General features: G+C 38.3%; 2 protein-coding genes across 4 annotated transcripts; one reads left to right on the top strand and one right to left on the bottom strand.

The window, feature by feature from the left end:
* Nucleotides 1-356: 356 nt before the first annotated feature.
* Nucleotides 357-7,442, bottom strand: LOC105034173 (interactor of constitutive active ROPs 2, chloroplastic-like). Of its 2 annotated transcripts, none has more exons than XM_010909224.4 (4): nucleotides 7,141-7,442; nucleotides 5,819-5,879; nucleotides 2,898-3,078; nucleotides 357-2,188 (listed from the first exon to the last, which is right to left on the bottom strand). In XM_010909224.4, the coding sequence occupies exons 2-4, from the start codon at nucleotides 5,836-5,838 to the stop codon at nucleotides 578-580; spliced, it is 1,812 nt and encodes a 603-aa protein (XP_010907526.2). In that variant the 5' UTR covers nucleotides 5,839-5,879; nucleotides 7,141-7,442; the 3' UTR covers nucleotides 357-577. The 2 variants fall into 2 exon arrangements, with proteins under 2 accessions (XP_010907526.2, XP_073105020.1); XM_073248919.1 differs by lacking the exon at nucleotides 7,141-7,442 and adding an exon at nucleotides 6,367-6,839.
* Nucleotides 7,443-8,261: 819 nt separating this feature from the next.
* LOC140853744 (PWWP domain-containing protein 5-like) lies at nucleotides 8,262-12,013 on the top strand. 2 transcript variants are annotated; one of them, XM_073248666.1, is made up of 3 exons: nucleotides 8,262-8,418; nucleotides 8,538-11,498; nucleotides 11,590-12,013. In XM_073248666.1, exons 1-2 carry the CDS (start codon nucleotides 8,298-8,300, stop codon nucleotides 11,447-11,449), a joined length of 3,033 nt encoding a protein of 1,010 aa, XP_073104767.1. In that variant the 5' UTR covers nucleotides 8,262-8,297; the 3' UTR covers nucleotides 11,450-11,498; nucleotides 11,590-12,013. The 2 variants fall into 2 exon arrangements, with proteins under 2 accessions (XP_073104767.1, XP_073104768.1); XM_073248667.1 differs by having other exon boundaries at nucleotides 8,263-8,418; nucleotides 8,554-11,498.
* The last annotated feature ends 7,192 nt before the right edge of the window (nucleotides 12,014-19,205 follow it).

Genomic DNA, 19,205 nt, shown 5'->3' on the forward strand with positions numbered 1-19,205 from the left:
GGATCCTGTCTCGTGATAGAAACAATTATTTATCCCTTCCTTTGTTGATCAACCGAAGATTAAATTGAAGTTGCTGATACCTCAATCGCCAAACTACAAATTCCAACATTCCCACAAAAGAAACATTAATCCATCCATACTTACATGAAGATAGTTGAGAAGATTTGGAGAACCTGAAAAGTAACCTGGACGATTAATTTCCATCAAGGCATGCAGTATCGCTTGATAAATAATCTCAAACTTGCCATGGTCATCATTCGATCTTAATCATGCTTAAATATTTAGTGTCTCGGCTGGGAGTTTGTCTGGCACGTACTATTGTTTTTATGTTTTTGTTTTTTTTTCAAACAAACTAGTGAATGGAGATTGATGCTATATATAATAGCATCTGTAAAAAGATTCCATCATCCCTTGCTTTTAATTTGAAGTACCATAAGGATAATACTAAAGTTTGCAGCAGGTGGAAAGAACAGCAAAGCAAAGCCAATGCTTTTTGTATCACCTATCCTATGGCAATGAACCTAAGAGGAAAACCAAATGGGAATAATTTACTTGCAATAAGTAGTCATTAGTCATTTCACTTTGGGCTCTTCTTCCACAACCAACCAATCTTCCTCAGCATATTTTTCTCCTTTGGTGATTTCCCATCCAAGTCATCAGAAAACGGGGAGTTCAGCTTCCCAGCAACAGTATTGTACCCCGAGTCCAATGAGCCACTCCTCTCCATGAATCTACCCTGGTTTCCCGTAGTGAGAACAGCTGCCGCTGCTTCAGCTGCCTTCCTCCATTGATCGGACTGCACTCGCAGCCTCCTCAGTTCAGCCTCCATTTCTAAGTTTACTGCTTGGGCTGCTTCCAGCTGCTCGGCCACCCTTGCAGCTCTCCTACTGTTTTTAACTGCCTCGTCAGCAACATATCCGAGCCTCATTGTTGCCTCCCGCTCTGCAGCTTTTGCTAACTCGAGCTCGGCAATAACTGCTTCATGACTCTTACTGCTTTCTGCCTCTCTCTTTTCCATTTCGGATTTCAGGATCTCATTCTCCTCCGAAATACTCTGCAGCTCTGTCTCCTTATCCATGAGGTCTGCCTTCAACTCGGCGATGTCAGTGATTGACTTCATTAACTTTGCCTCCAACTCTGAATCCATTTGTCTTAACTGAGACTTCTCTATTTCTGCATTCAGTTCCTTGTTGATGGCTGCTAATTTCTGAAGTTCAGATTCCTTGTCAACAAGAGCTCCATTTAAGTCAGCAATTTCTGTCTCCATGTTCTTCAGCACCAATTCTAGTTCAGCTTCTCTCAGTCCCCAATGAGTCTTCATGCTCTCCAACAGTTCATAAGCAGACTGGATCTGCACTGTATTTCGAATACATTCTTCTTGGTACTTGATCTCAGCTGCTTCGAGTGCAGATCTCAATTTTTTCACTTCTGACTTCCAACAACCACCACCGTATTTGTCAAGAAGTTTATTGCGATCAACTTCCCCAGCAAGCTTATCAGCCTCCAATTTTTTCGCAATTTCCGCTAGTGAATTAGCTTGAGATCTGGATTCTTCAAGCTCAGAGGTCAAAGAGCTCAAGGATTCCCTAAGTTTGAGTCCCTCAGAATTAAGAGTCTCAACACTGGCCTTAGCCATTTCCAGTTGCTGTTGAGCCTCACTGACCATTGCTTGCGCTTCAGCCTCTGCCATCTCAGTATTCTTAAGCTGAATCTTTAGGTTCTCAAGGGTAGCAACTGTTCCTGCCATGTCTTGCTTCAAGGCCTGAAGCTTACCATAAGCTTCTGCAGATTGCTTTGCTTGGAAAGTCTCAGATTTAATAACCATTTCAAGCTGTTGTCTCAACATCTGAATTTCACTCATGGCAGAGGTCAAAGATGCCGAGTCAACAGAGTGCTGCTTTTTGATGGCTTCAAGTTCAGACTGCAATGCACAATCATGCTCCTGGGAAATTTCGTGTAGTTCCTGGAGCCAAGTTTCTTCTGCTGCGGAGAACTCAACAAGCTGGCGTTCGGAATCCTCAAGCTTTGTGGATATGTCTTGTATCTGTTTCTTGGTTTCTTCTGCATCCTGCTGGGCTCGCCTCTTCCCTTCTTCAGATGAACTTAAACAATCCTTTGTCTTTTTCAGATCCTCTTGGAGTTGAGTGATTTGGAACTCCAACTCAGATATCCTACTCGGACGCTTCTTCTGGACCTCAGAACAGAAGTAGAAGAGGTTAATAATCCTCAACTTCTATGACATGAAGAGCAGTAGGAAAAAAAAAGATCAGTAAGGTTAAGGATCCATAATTCTATGAATTCAGAGTGCTGAATGTCACATTTTAAAATTATTACATTATCCTGTGTGTATTTGAGATTGATTTATCCTATTTCAGTGAAAGCAACATATTGCTGCTAGCAGCCTCGCAGGGCACATTATCCTTGCAACTTGACTATGTACATCTAAGGAATCCAATTTTGGGTCTAATTACAACCGAACAGGATGGTCTAGTCTGTTGCAGGTCAATCTGATAAATTTATATATAGTCTAAAAAAATTGGTGCTCGATCTTAAAAAATTGGTGATAAACCCTAATGATATCATCCATCCAGGCATTGATCAGCTCTCAAAACATGCTCATGTATATGTAGTATTTAGAAAGCCAAAATCAATGCAGGACATTCCTTGAATGTCATCTACCTTTTCAAGCTACAGTATCATTTTTGGGTCATCATAAGATAATGTGCTCAGAGGATCTAATGTGCAATTGAGATTGCTGTTCAGAAACCTGAGCAGTAGATTCAAGTTTCCAGCAGGATACCATGTCACAAGCTTGCATGCAATGTTCACACACAACGACTGTGGAACGTATCCTGCAGACACTGCTCAGGAAACAGGCAGTTTCACTGAGTCATTACCTCAGTTATGGGACTTCTGGGTGACCGGCGTTCGACAACCTTAGGACTTCTTTCGGTTGGCGGCTTTGTAGGAGTGTGAGCAGAAGCGGGAGAGTCAGATTCATGTCCTCCTGCCTTTGTTACACGAGTTGATCTAGGAGTGCCTGGAGAAGTTCTTTGACGAACTTCTGATGACCTGCTTCTGCTTCAAGCAAAAGAAATGTCAGATTTCCCCAAAATAAAAAAAAAAAATCTATAAATGCTTGTCGTCGACAACAAACTAAAATTTTTATTGATAAAATTGAAGAAAATTCCTGCAGAATATTTCTCTAAATTTTTTGAGTAATAATTTAGGGACTAGGAGAAGCAAAATTGCTGCGGTTCGAAAGAACAGAGTTCATATATAACCAGTCAAAATATAATTGCAGGTCCATTGGCACAATTGAAACATTTGGACATAGATGCTTCAAGGATTCATTTGTGCGGAAGAAAAATGATATGTTTATATACTAATTATACATGATTCAGTGTTTAGGGCGGCAACTTACATATAAGTATTTTCGGAAAAAACAACACATATACAAGTTAACCAGCAAATAGGGTACTTTCACCTAGATCTATCTGTTAATGTGGCTTGAATTTTGGATATTTTTTATGGACTTGAACTATGATCCGATCCGAAAAGCTCGCGTTGCGATCTGAATGGAATGTTTTAAGAGGTCTATGGTGGTAACGGAGGGCGTGGACCTATCGGCCCATGCCCGAAGCCCACCACTGATCTCATTGGGGGGTGCGGGGGGGCAACGCCCTCCACAGTACAGATCAGTATAAATATTGTATTTTCTGCCGATCTCGGCGGTTTTTTGTGAGAGATTTGGGAAATCAAACTGCGGTTAGGGTTTGGAGAGTTCTAAGCGGTTGCATCTCTCTTTTCATCATAGTGAAATTTTTCTCTCGTGTCTTGTCCGTGGACGTAAGCTTTTCAACCGAATCACGTAAATCCTGTGTCCGTTTTTTCTTCTATTCTCTAGTCTGTGTGATTGTATGAGTCTGTGTGTGCTCTATTTTTGTGCTTGCTGTAACACTATCGGTAAAGTTTATTTTTCAACAACCTCCTCTCTTCCATCAGGCAGCATTCCATCGTACCAGAAAACCCCAGTAAAATTGTGACCCTATTTAACCCATAGAAGTGGAGACCAAGATCAAACATAAACGATAAAGATTGGATGGTGCTGAATTAATCATGAAAACAAATCCAGTATCCGGATGGATTCTTCAAGTAGAGGCATGAAATGACTATTGCAAGCCATGCTCATGTGAACGGACAGAAGGAATTGGCAAGTACAGTGCCTAAGAGATGTGCTTGGTGTTTGGTCTCACTTCATGATATGCATACGAGATACAACAGTATTGCATCAATCATAACACATACGTGTAACTGTACCACCTGCTACGAAGTTAAGGCCACACATTCCAAAATCATCTGATTTGTCACAAGTTCAAACTCCTATCCCATCACATCATATTGACCCTTCGGTTGATGGTTAAACCTTCATCAAACCCTTTCTCCCTCACAAGTAATTAAGAGCTTGTTATTAGATACCATGACCACTTACAAAAAAGCTCACTTTAAAAGCCCATATTTATATTTATAGATAATGAGCACAAATTGTTGCATAACAAAAGCCCAATGCCTGTGTAGACCTAACTAGTAAGTTCATGTTTGTTTATTTGACTTCTAAGGATCCATATACTCACCCATGCTAGTGATAAACGTAGCGTAAAAGTGGATTTTCTTCAATCCGCTCAACTTGAATCTCATAAAAAAAAAAAGTAGAAGAAGAGAGAGAATTTTCAAAAGTATGACTCAAGTCCCTTTTCTTTCTTTTTTTCTTATTTTTATCTTCAAAATGAGTTACCTATATCTATTTATAATAGCGAGGTCCATCCTTGCACAATTCGGATCGAATTTTGCTTCCTAAGTTATAGATAAACTTTCACCCTTGAACAATGAGGGTCGGATCGAACTTTTTAATTCTAGTGGCAAATAGGCTAGAAAAGCTAAAACTCTTTAGGAGGCAAATCTCGAATTCTACATAAACTTTATCCTTTGTCGCTCTGGCGGATTCTTCTCAGAGTGGAAGCTATATCTGATCAAAGTTTTATCTGAAAAGAAAATTTTTAGTTTGATCGGTCCATTTCGTATCCTAAACAAAGAAATTTGGACTCGATCCTAAGGAAGCCATGCCCTTAATGAGATAGCATCACATCATAAATCTAAAAAAACTACTTGATTCAAAAAAAAAAAAAAATCATCAAAATCAGGCATCGTATCACCACCGTATAGCCTTCAGAAGTTTGGCTTGCGACTCGGCTACAGTGGATCATGATCCTGGATCCTATTCAACTTTGATCGTACCAGCCAAAGTGGTCCGCATCAAATTCGGTGATCCTTCTAGATTATAAAAACAAAAAAAGAGGATGAAGGAACTCTCTTATCTCAACCAATTGTAAGCAAACTTGTCAATTTAAATGGAACTTACGGAACTCATTAAACAAGGGATAGAAAAAGAAGAAGGCGTCATTGTGAGGAAAGGGACCACGGTTTCTGGCAAGGAAACAAATAACGAAGAGAAGAAGAATCTCAGATAAAAGTTGTAAGAAGCCATTACTTACGAGCATATTCAGACACACATGTGAGGTATATAAAGTAAGTTTTCCTATGCATGGGCCACCACCCTAACTCACAATCCCAACAGAACCGTCTGCAGTCACACACACATAGGGTGGAGTTGAATCCCCCCAATGAAAAATATAACGAAACAAACAGAGGGACCACTTTACACTATCCGCTCAATTTAATACGAACAACCACATCTTGGATCCCATTGCTACTACTATTCAGAAACCAGCATCAATAAAGACTCAAGTGCAGATCAGACCTGGGTTTGGGTGTCTGCATGCTATGACGCTCTGTCTCCTTTCTTTTTCACGAGCCAAGACCTGCAACCACAAAAGAACATAGCAAATCATAAAGAGAGCTTTTATCAGGTGAGCTTATTGCACATGAACAAAATAAATGCCCCATGCACCCCAACGGATAGCAAGTATATCCAAGAGATTGTGTTTGAATAAAGTGACGAAACTGCCCTTGTATCTGAGTGAACAAAGGTTAGGCAATGAGGGCAGTCTAGTGATCAGCGAGCAAGTTAAATAACTGCTTACACCAAAAAAAAAATAACTTGTAGTACTTTATAGAGATTGCAGAGGAAACAGGGGTGTTTGGATAAAAGGGGGTCAAAGGTGCAAAGACTGCAGAAGGGCGCGGCTCCTGAGGAGTCTCCTCACCGTCTCTGAGAACCAAGCAATAAGACGTTTCTTTTCTTGTGCATGCAATAAAATAGCTTTTTTTTTTTGAAAAAATAATGATAAATAAATATCAACAGAGTAAAACAAGGAAAATTTTCAAGAAAAGATTAAAAGAAATGACCTGTCTTTGAAGCCATTCACCCTTGTTGCTAACTGAATCGATGAAAGGAGGGAGGGTTTTTTGCCTCTTTAAAATAAAAAAACTGTTTCAATAGTTCGATATTCAAATAGAACGTAAATTAAGGGGAAAAAAAGAAGAGAAGAAGACGGAGACGAGGGGGAGAGGATAGAAGATCACACAAGAACGAGAAGACCAGAGAGAAAGGTTGATCAAATGACGAATTAAAAGAAAAACCTATACAAGAACCTATCAAAGAAGCTTCTTTTATGGTTTTCTTTCTCTTTTATTCAGTTTACCTTTCCATCAGGAAATCCTCAAAAAGCCTACAGAAAGAAGAACGCGGAGATCAGAAGAGCCAGCATTATCATTTCTGGTGCAGGAAAAAAAAAAAAAATCCCTTTTTGGGACGAAGAGCAAACAGAACAAACTATAAATTTTGTTTTTTAAAAAAAACAAAGAGATAAAAGAGAAAGAGAGACTTTCTATATGTTTTAGATGACTTCTCTTTTATTGGAATTGCTTTTAAAAAAAAAAACTCGCATTTTTCCCATGGTTCGACTAAGATAAAGAAACGAAAAAAAAGGAGAGGCTTTCCAGCTCCTATACGACGTAGATGAGCTCTCTTTAGAATATCCGCGCAGAAAAAGCGCGCATTTTCCCCAAATTTCTTCTGTTTCCTCTTATCAAACAGAGAGAATGTGAAGAAAGGGGCAGCTTGGGAGCAGAGCGAGTGCGAACATGACGAAAAACCAAGCAAAAGATAAACGAACTCACTGTTTTCCTTCGTTTCGAGATAGAAACGCAGCAGTTTCTCTTCTTAGTCCCCCACTCCTCCTGCGCCTTCTTCTAGCTAGTACCCTCCTCGCAGTTCCCGATGCCTCGTGCACCCACCCACTCTTCGTCGTTTCCTGGAGCGTGCGAAGGGAGTACACTGATACGGGATTTATACGGAGCACTAGGGCTTGTCTCGAGCTAGAGGCTCGAGCCAACGAGGTGGTGGATTTTGTCGCCACTACCCGAGCGAGATTTAACCAGGTTAGAATTCTGCCCTGCGTCCGTCGCTCTCCGGCTCACCAAAGGTGCTCCGACCCCCACAATGGGCGCTGGTTTTGCGTCGTATATAACAAAGCTGGTGGCGTGTTTGGGCCGTGAAGAGTTGAATTCTTATTACCTTTCTGTGAGCTTACCAACTAACTTCCTTTCTAAACCATGGAATACATGTGGGTAGCGTTTGCATTACTTCTTCTTTAAATTAATTAAGGTTCACCTAAAAAAAACAACCAAGAAGGACTAATGCTATGGAACCTTCATTTCTTTTTTTTTTCCCCCTTTTGTTCGGATGTATCTCACATGTTTACTGGACAATATGTGGTATATCTTGGAGCCCGCCATCTAGATATATCAATATCGGTCGGAAAAGCATATTATCTAGACAATTTTTAGGTAGACAAAATCTTGACGTTTGTCCATTAAATATCATCCAATATAGGTAATCATATCATATTTTTCTAAAGTTGTTATCAGAATTTATTGATGCAGAAATGTTAAAAAAAAGCTCATCTCCAATGCTGCCAGAGGCATTAATAATATCTTCATCAAGTACACAACACCCGGCGCAGAGAAAGAGTCGATTAGAGGAATATTATTATTAGAGGAAGTATGCCACCACCTCAGGATGGAAGTCGGATCTCTTCTTAGAGATCCATGGGATCAAATCTCGATTGGTCGAATCTTTCAACAACTTACATGCAAAAGACCACATACATCCATCGAGTGAAATAGACCGATCAAATCTGCTGCCGCAACCATGGAGGGCACGCTGTAACGTGACCGATTGGAGGACCAGAAAAAGACCCAAAAAAAGACCCATTATTGAAGAGGCACGGACCCTTCTTGGTTTGGACCGTTCAAATATCAAAATTTGCTTGGAAATGAACTTGTTCCATGTCCCACTTGCACCCCTTTTTTTTCCGCTTTGCCCTTCTGGATTTTTTTTTTTAATTTACTGTTGGTCCCCCGACGATCTTCTCCGAGCGGCAAACCTGATGCCAGGTACGCAAAAACGTTTCTCTTTAATTCCTCTTTCGTGTTTCAAAAAATTTCTGGGTTCTTCTTCGGTTTTTTTTCCGAATCTCGTATCTCTTGGAAAAAAAATGAGAAAAGTTTATTAGGGTTTTTGTCGAACAGATTCTCTATCTCTCCATCCGTCGTGAAAGGTTGCAGAAGCTTAGGATTCATGTCTTCGAATACCTCGGCGGACGAGGTGGTGGCCGCCCATGGCATCGACCTCAACTCTGCTGCCACCGCAGAACCCTCTCCGGAGGCGGTGTCTATTCCCATCGTTGATGCCCCCGGTGGATCCGTTTCAGAAACCCTAAAGGGGGTGGATTGTTCGAAAACATCGAGCGGTGGAGACCAACGTTTCTATCAGAGCGGGGAGGCGAAGGATTTCCTTTTGGATGCAAAACCTGATTTTGAGGAGGAAGGCGATGGTCTTGCTGGGAAAGGAGTTCAGGAAGCCGATTCGCGACCTGCTGGCGAGGCTTTCGTTGCAGAGATGGATGTTGTTAGGAAAGATTTGGACTTGGCTGTTCCTTGTGCCGAGGCAGAGTGTTTGGATGAGAGTTCGGTAGTGGAAAATGCGGGAAGAAACGATAGAAATGGAGATTTTGTTGCGGCTGATGTGGGTGTTGAGAAGGGTGTCAACGAAGTGGAAGCAAAGAGCGCAGAGGTGCCTCTAGTTGACGGGAAGGCAAATGATGAGGCTGTTGTTACGGCTGATGTAAGATTCAATGTGGTGATGGCTGACGAGAATGCTGAAGAAGATTCGAAGCTGGGTGTGGAAATTGGTGCAGCTAAGGCTGTAGAGGTAGCAAATGCTTCTGCTTTCCTGTCCAATGTAATTGAAGATGCTTCTCCTGATAACAATGGCGGCAGCCAAAAGACTGGGGTGGTTCAAAGGTCGGAGGTTGATGAAAAGTTTCCTGAAGTGAAGGATAATACGGAAGGTTGTAATATGGACATGGGTACTGGTGGGGTCCAGAATGTGCAAGCCAGGGAACGAGAAATGTCAAAAAGCAGAGAGAAACAAACGCAGCGAGCTTCTGATGCGGAGAAGAATGAGCATGTCAGGTATCACTATGCCTTCCAAGATGAAAAGAAGGATGGTTTTTATGTTTCGGATATGGTTTGGGGTAAAGTGAGGAGCCACCCATGGTGGCCTGGACAGATCTTTGATTCCTCGGATGCATCAGAGATGGCATTGAAGCATGAGAAGATGGACCACTATCTGGTAGCATATTTTGGAGACAAAACTTTCGCTTGGCGCGATGAGTCTCACCTGAAACCTTTCCAGACATACTTCTCGCAGATGGAAAAGCAGAGCAATTTGGATGCCTTTGTGACTGCTGTTGATGATGCCCTGGGGGAAGTCTCAAAGCGAATAAAGTTGGGGATGACATGCCATTGTTTAGCTGATGAATCTTGTGCTGATATGAAGCACCAGAAGGTCGAGAATGCAGGGATACGGGAAGGGACATGTAGTCTTCCCATTGACAGTTCTTTGGTTGCAGGCATGTTTCAACCCACCAGCTTCCTCGATTATATTCGAGCATTAGCTCAGTTCCCAAATGCAGGAGCTGACAGACTTGACTTCCTGATAGCCAAGGCTCAGTTGAGGTCCTTTTATCGTTCAAAACCTTATACTGAAATTCCTTTATGTGTTATTGGTGGAGGGCTGGAGAATGATGTGGAAGCTTCACCAGCTAGGAAAAGAAAATTGGATCATGATGTTTTTGATTTCTCAGCTTCAGTTTCTTCAGACTCTACTTCTGGAAAGGGAAAATCAAGAGGTAGAGGGAGACCTCGTAAGCAGAAAAATATTTTGGAGGATGGTAGAAAGCAGAAGAGACTGTCCGAGCTGATGGAAGAGAAAATTGTTCCTCATCATGGAGATAGTGGTAGAAATGGATCTGGAGCTAGAGCATCTTCACGTTCATCAGGTAGCAAACGTAAAGTTGTTGATTCTGATTCTACCGGCTCTGGGAAGGGTAAGAAGAAAAGGCTTGACTCACTAGGGGATTTAGAAACTAAATCACGATCTCCAGCTCGTAAAAGATATTCCAAGGTTGGAGCATGCATGCGTCAAGTTGCTGTCCTGATGACAAGATCAACCCCTATTCTTCCTAAATGCGATGGTGAAACATTCCAGAAGAGCCCAGCCAAGGTGAACAGGAGAAGAGGTGATGCTGTGGATGACCCTCATACACATGTGGAGACTCGAAAAGTGAAAACAGGTGCCTTAAAGGGCATTCCCTTCCCTAGTGAAATGCTGTCACAGCTCTACTTGGTTGCTAGGGATCCCAGGAAGGGACACAGTTTTCTGTCCACGATAGTCAGCTTCTTCACTGATTTTAGGGACTCAGTTGCATCTATTTCTTTCAAAAGTAAGAAATTCGTGGAGGCGTTGGGGACAAAAAGGGGTAGAAGGAGAGCAACCAACTCTATGTCAGCCTCTTCAGAGATGTTCCAGCATGACTTTGTGCAGGATTCTTATTGGCCTGATATTATATTTAGTGAAATCACTGAAAAAGTAACGGTATCTAGCGATCGGAAAAGAAAACGAGAATCTGTGATGGAGAGGCAAAAGAAACAGAAGCCCACAGAGGAGATATCATTCTCTGTTCCCTGCTCTGTGTTGGACACTCCGCAACATTTGCAGGTTGGTTCCACAGGCATTGATAATGGACAAGAAGTGACAGCTGAAAGACCAATGAACAATTCAGAGGAAAATATTGAGGACTGCACGCCCACTGCACTGCTCTTGAGTTTTAATGAGTCGAATGCACTTCCTTCTGAAAGCGATCTCATCCGTATTTTTGGTCGCTATGGACCTCTTAGGGAAGCAGAGATAGAAGTTCTGGAAAAGGCAAACCATGCTAAGGTTGTCTTCAAGAGGCGTGCTGATGCAGAAGTAGCTTTCAGTAGTGCAGGAAAATCCAGCATCTTTGGACCAGCACTTGTCAGCTATCAGCTTAGGTACTTGTCATCAACACCAAAAACGTCTCCAAATAGCACTCCATAAGGCAAAAAGGATGCCTTACCCATTGAAGGTGTTGATCTAGAAGTTTCAGGTATGACCATCTCATCTCTCAGTTGCTTTTTGCCAGGAATATAAATTAGCCTCATTAAATATATGCTCATCAGAATCTTATTTTGTTTCAGGTCAAGAAGATTCAAGGCTGGTTGATGACATGCATGTTGAACTGTGGGACAATGTTATATCTGAGTGAGCTGTTGAAACTTGGTGGGAAAACTGCTAGAATATTGGTCAAAATGTTTTTCTGCTTTGTCAAGTGACAACAATTAACTTCTTTTTGGTCTAAGGATACTTTCATGCTTTAAGAGAAATACAGGAGTATATTTTGTATAGATGTGAACTTATCTTTTTATTTAAAAGATTTGCCTTTCTTGACTTGGCAAGTTTTGAAAATGCTACTTTCTGCCAGTGCTTCTACTGAACCTTGATTTCTGTACTTGAGGGTGAACAATGATTGAAGTAGTTGAATGATACTCCAAAGGTGCAAGGTGTAGGAGCTAAAGTAATCCGACTCTTGATGGAAAATTATAGTATTAGTTCATTGGTCAACGCTGTTTTACATTCAAATATTTACAGCTTGACTGAAATTCTATGGTTTTAATTCTAGTTTAAAGACATCAAAGACTGTTTTGAAGGATTTTCTTTGGTTTTCATGTCAATATATGAAACTATGATCAGGAATTATGATTGCAGGGCATCTATATCTTTATGGTTTATACACATTTTCAGCCATCCTTGTGGTTTATTTTAATCATCTTTAGCATTTTACTGGGAACTGTATTGCTTGAAGTAGTTGAGTTTTGTGGTAAAAGCTGAGCAACTTGAACCCATTTTGGCATAATAGTTGCTCAAGGTAGTATTTAAGTACACCTTGGATGCATGACTGTAGTTTTTTGCAGACCTATGCTATTGAAGCAATAGCCTAGGTGCAAAGTTTTGCACAATTTACTAGCTTATGGTTCTCACAGGACAATCGTACTTGGCTAATTTTTTAAGATGATTAACCTTTTGTTGTTGGTTGTTGAAATATTTTCTTGTTTGTAAAGATACATTTTGTCTATTATAATACATTTGGGATATCTGTCGGTTGTCTTATATGTTTATATTTGTTAATTTTTCCTTTTCAAAAAAGAATGATCAATGTCAATTTTCTTTGAAGAAGTATAAAGTAGCCTTGTCCTAAGGGCTTGTTTGGTATTGCATTTAAATTTTACAAGGATGTGTAGGCAGTTGGATACAATTGCTTTTAAAGTGTAACGCTTCTTTGCATATTTGTCATTTGGGAAAAGTATAACGCCAAAGCATTTTTTTAAAATAAGAGTGGGGGAAAGAAAGATATAGAGCATTGAGAAAGAAAAGGGTGCAACAAGTTGATTTCGTGCCTCACATAAGTTAGATATGGATTTCAACACATACACAGAAACAAAGCAATATCAAGTCTAATTGATTATGATAATGGTTATCCTATTATTTTACCATTCATTTGTTGATTAAGGACTGGGATCCTACCCACATGTAGGTTCAAGTTGAGTTTGTGATGAGTCAGATTTTATTTGGGTTTACTAAATTCGATTGTTTTTCCATTGATTTGCCTTTGAGTGAATGAAGCTCGATATGTTCCAGAAATGATAAAGCAGTTTTCGAGTGTAAGTCAAATGCTACCCGCCCCAAAATCAACTAGAAAACTTCTCCTGAAAGCTGTTTTTTTTTTGGCTTGTGTTGAACATAGCCGAAAGATGAAGTTTTCTGCAAAAAGTTGTTTGTGGTTTTAAAAAGTTGTGAAGATATTTTTCCTTTTGTTGAAAAGAAAAATGTCAAACATGCCTGACTTATCCAACTGATGTTGCTTATTGGTTGTAAAATATGGTGGTCATTTGTGTTGTCATGAAGTGTATCATATTTTTGCATTTTTCTACGCTCATGCATATGATTGGTGAGGAGATTGTTTATGAATCTTTTGTAGCTTGTGCTCTGTTGTTGATTATTTTTAATGACTGTCATTGAGCATTGCTTTTCTTTGTGCCTGTCCTGATTGAAGGGTTTTATACTTTGGGGACTTTTTGTAAAGACAGATTTTTAAATTCCCCAATGAATTTGAGGCATAAAATCTATAACCTATAACTGTGTTGCATCTTGGTTATTTATGCCTGTTTGGAGGCCATACCCTGTGCCAAACTAAATCCTGAACTCATTTATGGTGTTTGTCATGCCACTGCTTCATTTTTTATCTGACTGTACATGCATGTATGTGCACGTGCAACATACATACATAATGCATGTATGAATGAGCAAATGCATATGTATATCTACACAGCATTTTTCATGTTTGTCGGGTACAACTAGCAGAGTTATGTCATGGTACCAAACGCGTGGTGGGCCATTCAGAATGGTAATCTGCACTTGCATATAGTGGTCACTAGATGAATGGTTTTCTTGAATAATGCAAATGAATGGTTTTCCCAATGATGGCATGATATCAAAACACATGGTGGGACACTCAAAATGTTAATCTGCACTCTGCATCTAGTGATCACAAGATGAATAGTTTCCCGGGACAATGTAAATAATTTGTTTTGTTTTGTCTATGGTTTGGGCATGTTTTATCTGCTTGAATTTTGTTCAGGCATCACTGCTTCATTTAAGCCTTGGAACATTAAACCTGCCTGTCCTTGTTTATTGTTGCTGAATAGTAATTTTGATCATCATATTCTACTCAAGTAACAAGATTAATGTGGGATGATCATTAATTAAGACTATATAGAGGTAGCTATATGTCTAAAATATTTGGCCAAATCATTACCTTGTGATGTTGGGGCTTTGTTGTTTTTATGCTCTTTCTACTTTCAAATCAAAAGTTCCCTTGAAAACATGTATGCATATCTTGCTGATGTGGAAGGATTGCATCACTCTTTTGCCCTGACCCTTCAAGTATCCTTCAACTCTTGATTCACTGATGGGAATAGTAATTTTGGTAGTAATAATTCAATGTTTTGTGTGGAATGATCTTGAGTTGAGATGGCAAGATGTTTGGTGTGTTGGATTTAGGTTTTTAACTGATTGAGCATAGTTAGCATTGGTCTTTGCAACTTGATGACCATTATGGAATTCTACAATTTGTAGTGGCTCAGGAGGTTTTGCAAGGACCTTGATTGTGTGTTTCTACAGGTTGTAACATGGAGTACGCACTCACCAAAATAAAAGTTTATATTTGTATATTTATACTATATGTGTCTGTGCGTATAATTTTAAGTTTGAAGTAGCCCTGGCATTGGAGGAACTGGTTCTAGTTCAAAACATTATGAGACTCATTTTTCACGAAAATCTTATGCATGAACTGGTCTTGGAGAGTGGCTTGTTATGATTGCCTCGTATCGAGGTGTGCATTAATGCATATTGTGACAGCAGAAGGTACCTATTCATAATATTATATCTGTTTAGGGGGTAATATGTTATAATTGAAATCTTATGTTTAAGCTAGTCTCGGCACGCGGCTTGCTGGTCGGAGTTCAGACGCGACGGCACGCTTCACTGCATCCTATGGTAGCAGAGCGCTTACTTGTCTGGTCGTTTTTTTTTTTTTTTTTTAAACCCCTCCCTAGGAGTTAAATGCTGTAATGGAACTTGTAAGTTTGAATTAGTGGCAGGTGACCACCGGGACTAGTTCAAACGTAAATGTTGTCGTGTAGTATGGTAATAGATACGAGTCAGTATCAATACGCTGTATTTTTTTGGTACAAATTGTAATGTTATAGTTCAAATGCTAAGTTCAAACTAATGGCGGTATGTCGCATGCTGGCCTATTTTCAATATCTTACCTATACATTAAAGAAAAGTTCAAAGCTCTCTCAGCACGTCACGTGTTGAGCTCCAAATTCTCCACAATAGTTTGTTTCTTCTTTTTTTTAGTAATATTTTTTTTTTTTTACTTTTTTTCCTTCGAACTCTTTCCAAAACCTCTCAAATCTTCCTAAGCTCCTATGGATATCTACCTCCTTCCTGCTCTCCTCGCTGTCATTTTCTATCTGTCTCCACTGTCGCCTTCCTTTCCATCATCACCGACATTAGCCTCCCCCCAATCTCCCTCAAACCTCTCTTAGGTATTTTTTCTTTTCATAGATCTCTGAAAAAGAAAGACACTAACCTCTTTCCTATTCTCTTTGCCGTCATCTTCTATCGGTATCCACCGTTCTTTCTTCCCCATCATCATCAACATCGGCCTTCTCTTCCGATCTCTCTGGTGTTTTTTTTTTTCCATAGATCTTCCAAAAAAGAAAAGAAATGAAAAGAAAAAAATTCGATCTATCTATGTAGAAAAATCCTTACCTTTTAATTTTTCCATCTTTCATTTGTTTTCGTTTATCTTTTCTATATTTTTTTCTGATTTTTTTTTATTTTTTTTATTCTTATATTTTTTTATTTTTTATTTTATTTCCTCATCTTTAGGAATCTCAATAAGATGGGAGGCTTGGAGAGGCGAAAGGGAAGCTCAGATGATGGCGGGGTTTTGTGTTAGGTATTTCCTTTCATTTTTCTATTTGGAGTCTCAATCGGGTGGAAGGTCAGAAGTTTTTTTTTTTTTTTTATGAAGTAATTGAATTCTGTTACGTAGCATGAGTTTTTTTGCTAGTATATATAATGTGTCTCTACCAAATATATATAATATATATATATATATATAATAATATGTATTATTACGTACTCTACTGGCAAAGAGGATTTACTAATCTTAAAATATCGGTCTAATTTATTTGAAGAAACACAAATTGAGATTTTAATATTATTTCTTTTTGTTTGTGGCTCAACCGTAGTAGGGCTAGAATCAGCCGGGCCACACCCCTACTCGAGTCCGGCCTAAATTTTTTTATCGAGCTTCGGGCCGGATTAGATCCGAATTTTTTTTTAAAATATGATCCGAATCCGACCCGAGCCCAAACCCGAATCCAACCCAAATCAGACTCGGCCATGTCCAGGCCCAAATGAGCCCATCATTCAAGTCCGAATCGAGCCCGCATCCAAGCCCGAATCAAGCTTAAATAGACATTAAAAAAAATATAAATTATTGACAAATGACAAATAGGTATTTAAGACTACACTGATACTTTCACGTGCCCCTTGCCCCATGCATCACATATACAGGATTTCCCATCTGCATTTTCATTTTATATAACTTCTACTGTCTAAACTCCATAAATCATAATTTTACATACATACACAGATACACTTCAATCAAAATTTTTGCATGACTCCTTTTACACACGATACACTTCTGCTGATTTTTTTTCTTTTAGTAAATATCACTTGCCAATGGGTAAAAATCTAAAAGAGCTTTTGGTGAATATGAAAAACAACTGGATCATCCAAAATCGAGAACAAAAATTATTTTATCATACTATATATCTTCTCTGAAATCTTGCTATTTTATCACCCATAATAGAGATAGAGAAGTAAATAATTGATTCTTAAAATTAGTATAAATCTCTCATTAATAGTGATCCTCTCCAAACTTCAACAACAGTAATAATACTAATTTCAAATACAGCACATTAGTTTTTTCCATAAAAAAAATCTGAGTGATGACCCATACACAAATCTCAAAAGTAAAGTTTGTCGCAAAATATCTGCAAAACAATAATATTTTCAATGCATAAGCATGAAAGAGAAAAATAACCCCAGAAGTAAAAATGCAGATAGTAAATTAAGATATGATTTGGGAGAAGATCATCCCAAGCCCTCGGTATGATAATTTTTTCCTCTGAGCCTTCAAAAAAATTTTTTGATTATGCAGCAAGAATATACCAACAGAAGAACATAAGAGTTTACTTATTAAATGCTTCACAGCTTACAGAACAATTGAAAATTGAAGAAGAATTCATAAGTATCTTGGCAAATACTTTCTATGGTATGACTTCGGGCAGTGGTACACAGTGCAAACTGCAACTTCAAAAATTTTAAAATATATAGATGTTACTTATGAAATTGTTAAATAAAAAATTTATAATTTATATGGATTAAAGAAATACTATATAGATGATTACATATTATTCCATCCACATCCCAACTTTACTGCTCGGCTCGCTCTAGGGTGCCATCATCCGCATTCAACTTTAAAAATTTAAACTATTGTAACAATTAACGCACATATTAATCATAAATCTTCAAAATATAAATACTAGAGTAAATAAAAAATATAATATAAATTTAAATTTTATATACCTTCACATATTCTTCACCAAGTCAATCTTGGGTACAAACTAAAGTCTCGACTGAAGACGGCTCAATGAACTTCGATACTGTCATAACTTTACCACCATGTGAATGCCGATTCTGATGAAACAGTAGATAATAAATAGCAAAAATATCTCTAGCTATTTTTATAAATAGGATAGACTTTGTATTGCTTTCCACCATGCTAAGATATCAAACTGCTTGTCCTACATATCAAAAGGTACATCATCATCTAAATAACTATCTAGCTTTGATCTCTTTGATCTTTTCGAAAATTTTAATTTCTAAACTAAACAAATCCATACCAAATTTTATTTGCTGAAGTTAAAAGAAAAACTGAAGTTATATAACTTTGTCCATCCAAATCAGCTGTTAGCTCATTTGAACTTACAAAAGATTGCACTCTTTGCATCGCATACTCATTATAAAATTTAAAGATAACATGAATCTCATCAATCTTCTTTTACTTTCTTCTACATCAAATGCCATTTGATAACAAAACTCTATAATATCAACTTTAATCTAGAATCCAAATAAAAGCAATGACCAATAAAATATTGCACTGAGATCAATATTTGTTGAATTTCTTTTGCATCTCATTTGTTAATTACTTCAGTGTATCATTAGTATCAACACTCCCATGCATCAATAAGATCCTAATTTCCCAAACTTTTTTTCATAGAAATTAGATGTGGGATACTTGTAACTAGAAAATACTTTAGTGGCATTTAGAAAGCCTTCTAATAATTTAAGAATTACATCAACTTGTTTTCATTCATCATTGGTGGGGCATATACATGAATGTTTGGTTGTATATCTATTAAAAATATCTTTATAAGTAATTGCATCGGTCAATATTTCATAAGTGGAATTCCATCTTGTAGCAACATCCAAAGTGAGCCCTTTTTAATAGGAAGTCTCATATGTTGTACAATTTCATTAAATCCTTGCATTCAAGATGGGGATGCAGACACATATGTAATAAGCTCCCTTATACATTCAATGGCTTCGTGAATTATTTTCATTCCATCTTGAACCATAATGTTTAATATATATGCACAACATCTAATATGACTATACTCCCCATCAAATAATATTCCATGACAAAAGTGATCTTGAATCTTTCTAATTACAGCATCATTTGTAGAACAATTATCTAAAGTAAAGACACATATTTTAGAATCCAGTTCTCATTCAGCAAGGTACTTTCTAATAGCATCTTCAGTTGCAAAACTTGTATAAGGGTATACTAGTTTCTTGAAACTAATTATCCTCTTATGCAGAAGAAATTCAAAATCAATATAATGTGCTGTAAGAGAAAGATAACCGATTTTCTGATTTGATGTTCTAATATCAGTAGTAAACTAATTCAAAATTTTAATTTTTTAAATACATCATGTAATTTTTTCTTTCTGCTTAGTACAAAGTCATACAATCACTTCTTACTGTCTTACGACCAATAATATTAAACAACGGTTGAACAGATCTCATAAAATCAGAAAAAAATAGGATGCTC

This window comes from Elaeis guineensis, chromosome 14 (genome assembly GCF_000442705.2).
Source record: "Elaeis guineensis isolate ETL-2024a chromosome 14, EG11, whole genome shotgun sequence".
Taxonomy (NCBI): Eukaryota; Viridiplantae; Streptophyta; class Magnoliopsida; order Arecales; family Arecaceae; genus Elaeis; species Elaeis guineensis.

Coding starts and splice junctions, on each gene's coding strand:
- LOC105034173 (XM_010909224.4), bottom strand. CDS start 5,838: ATGCAGACACCCAAACCCAG. Junction 3,079..5,818: donor ATGCAGACACCCAAACCCAG/GTCTGATCTGCA, acceptor TGCTTGAAGCAG/AAGCAGGTCATCAGAAGTTC. Junction 2,189..2,897: donor CCAGAAGTCCCATAACTGAG/GTAATGACTCAG, acceptor TCTGAGGTCCAG/AAGAAGCGTCCGAGTAGGAT.
- LOC140853744 (XM_073248666.1), top strand. CDS start 8,298: ATGAACTTGTTCCATGTCCCACTTGCACCCCTTTTTTTTCCGCTTTGC. Junction 8,419..8,537: donor AGCGGCAAACCTGATGCCAG/GTACGCAAAAAC, acceptor AAAGTTTATTAG/GGTTTTTGTCGAACAGATTC.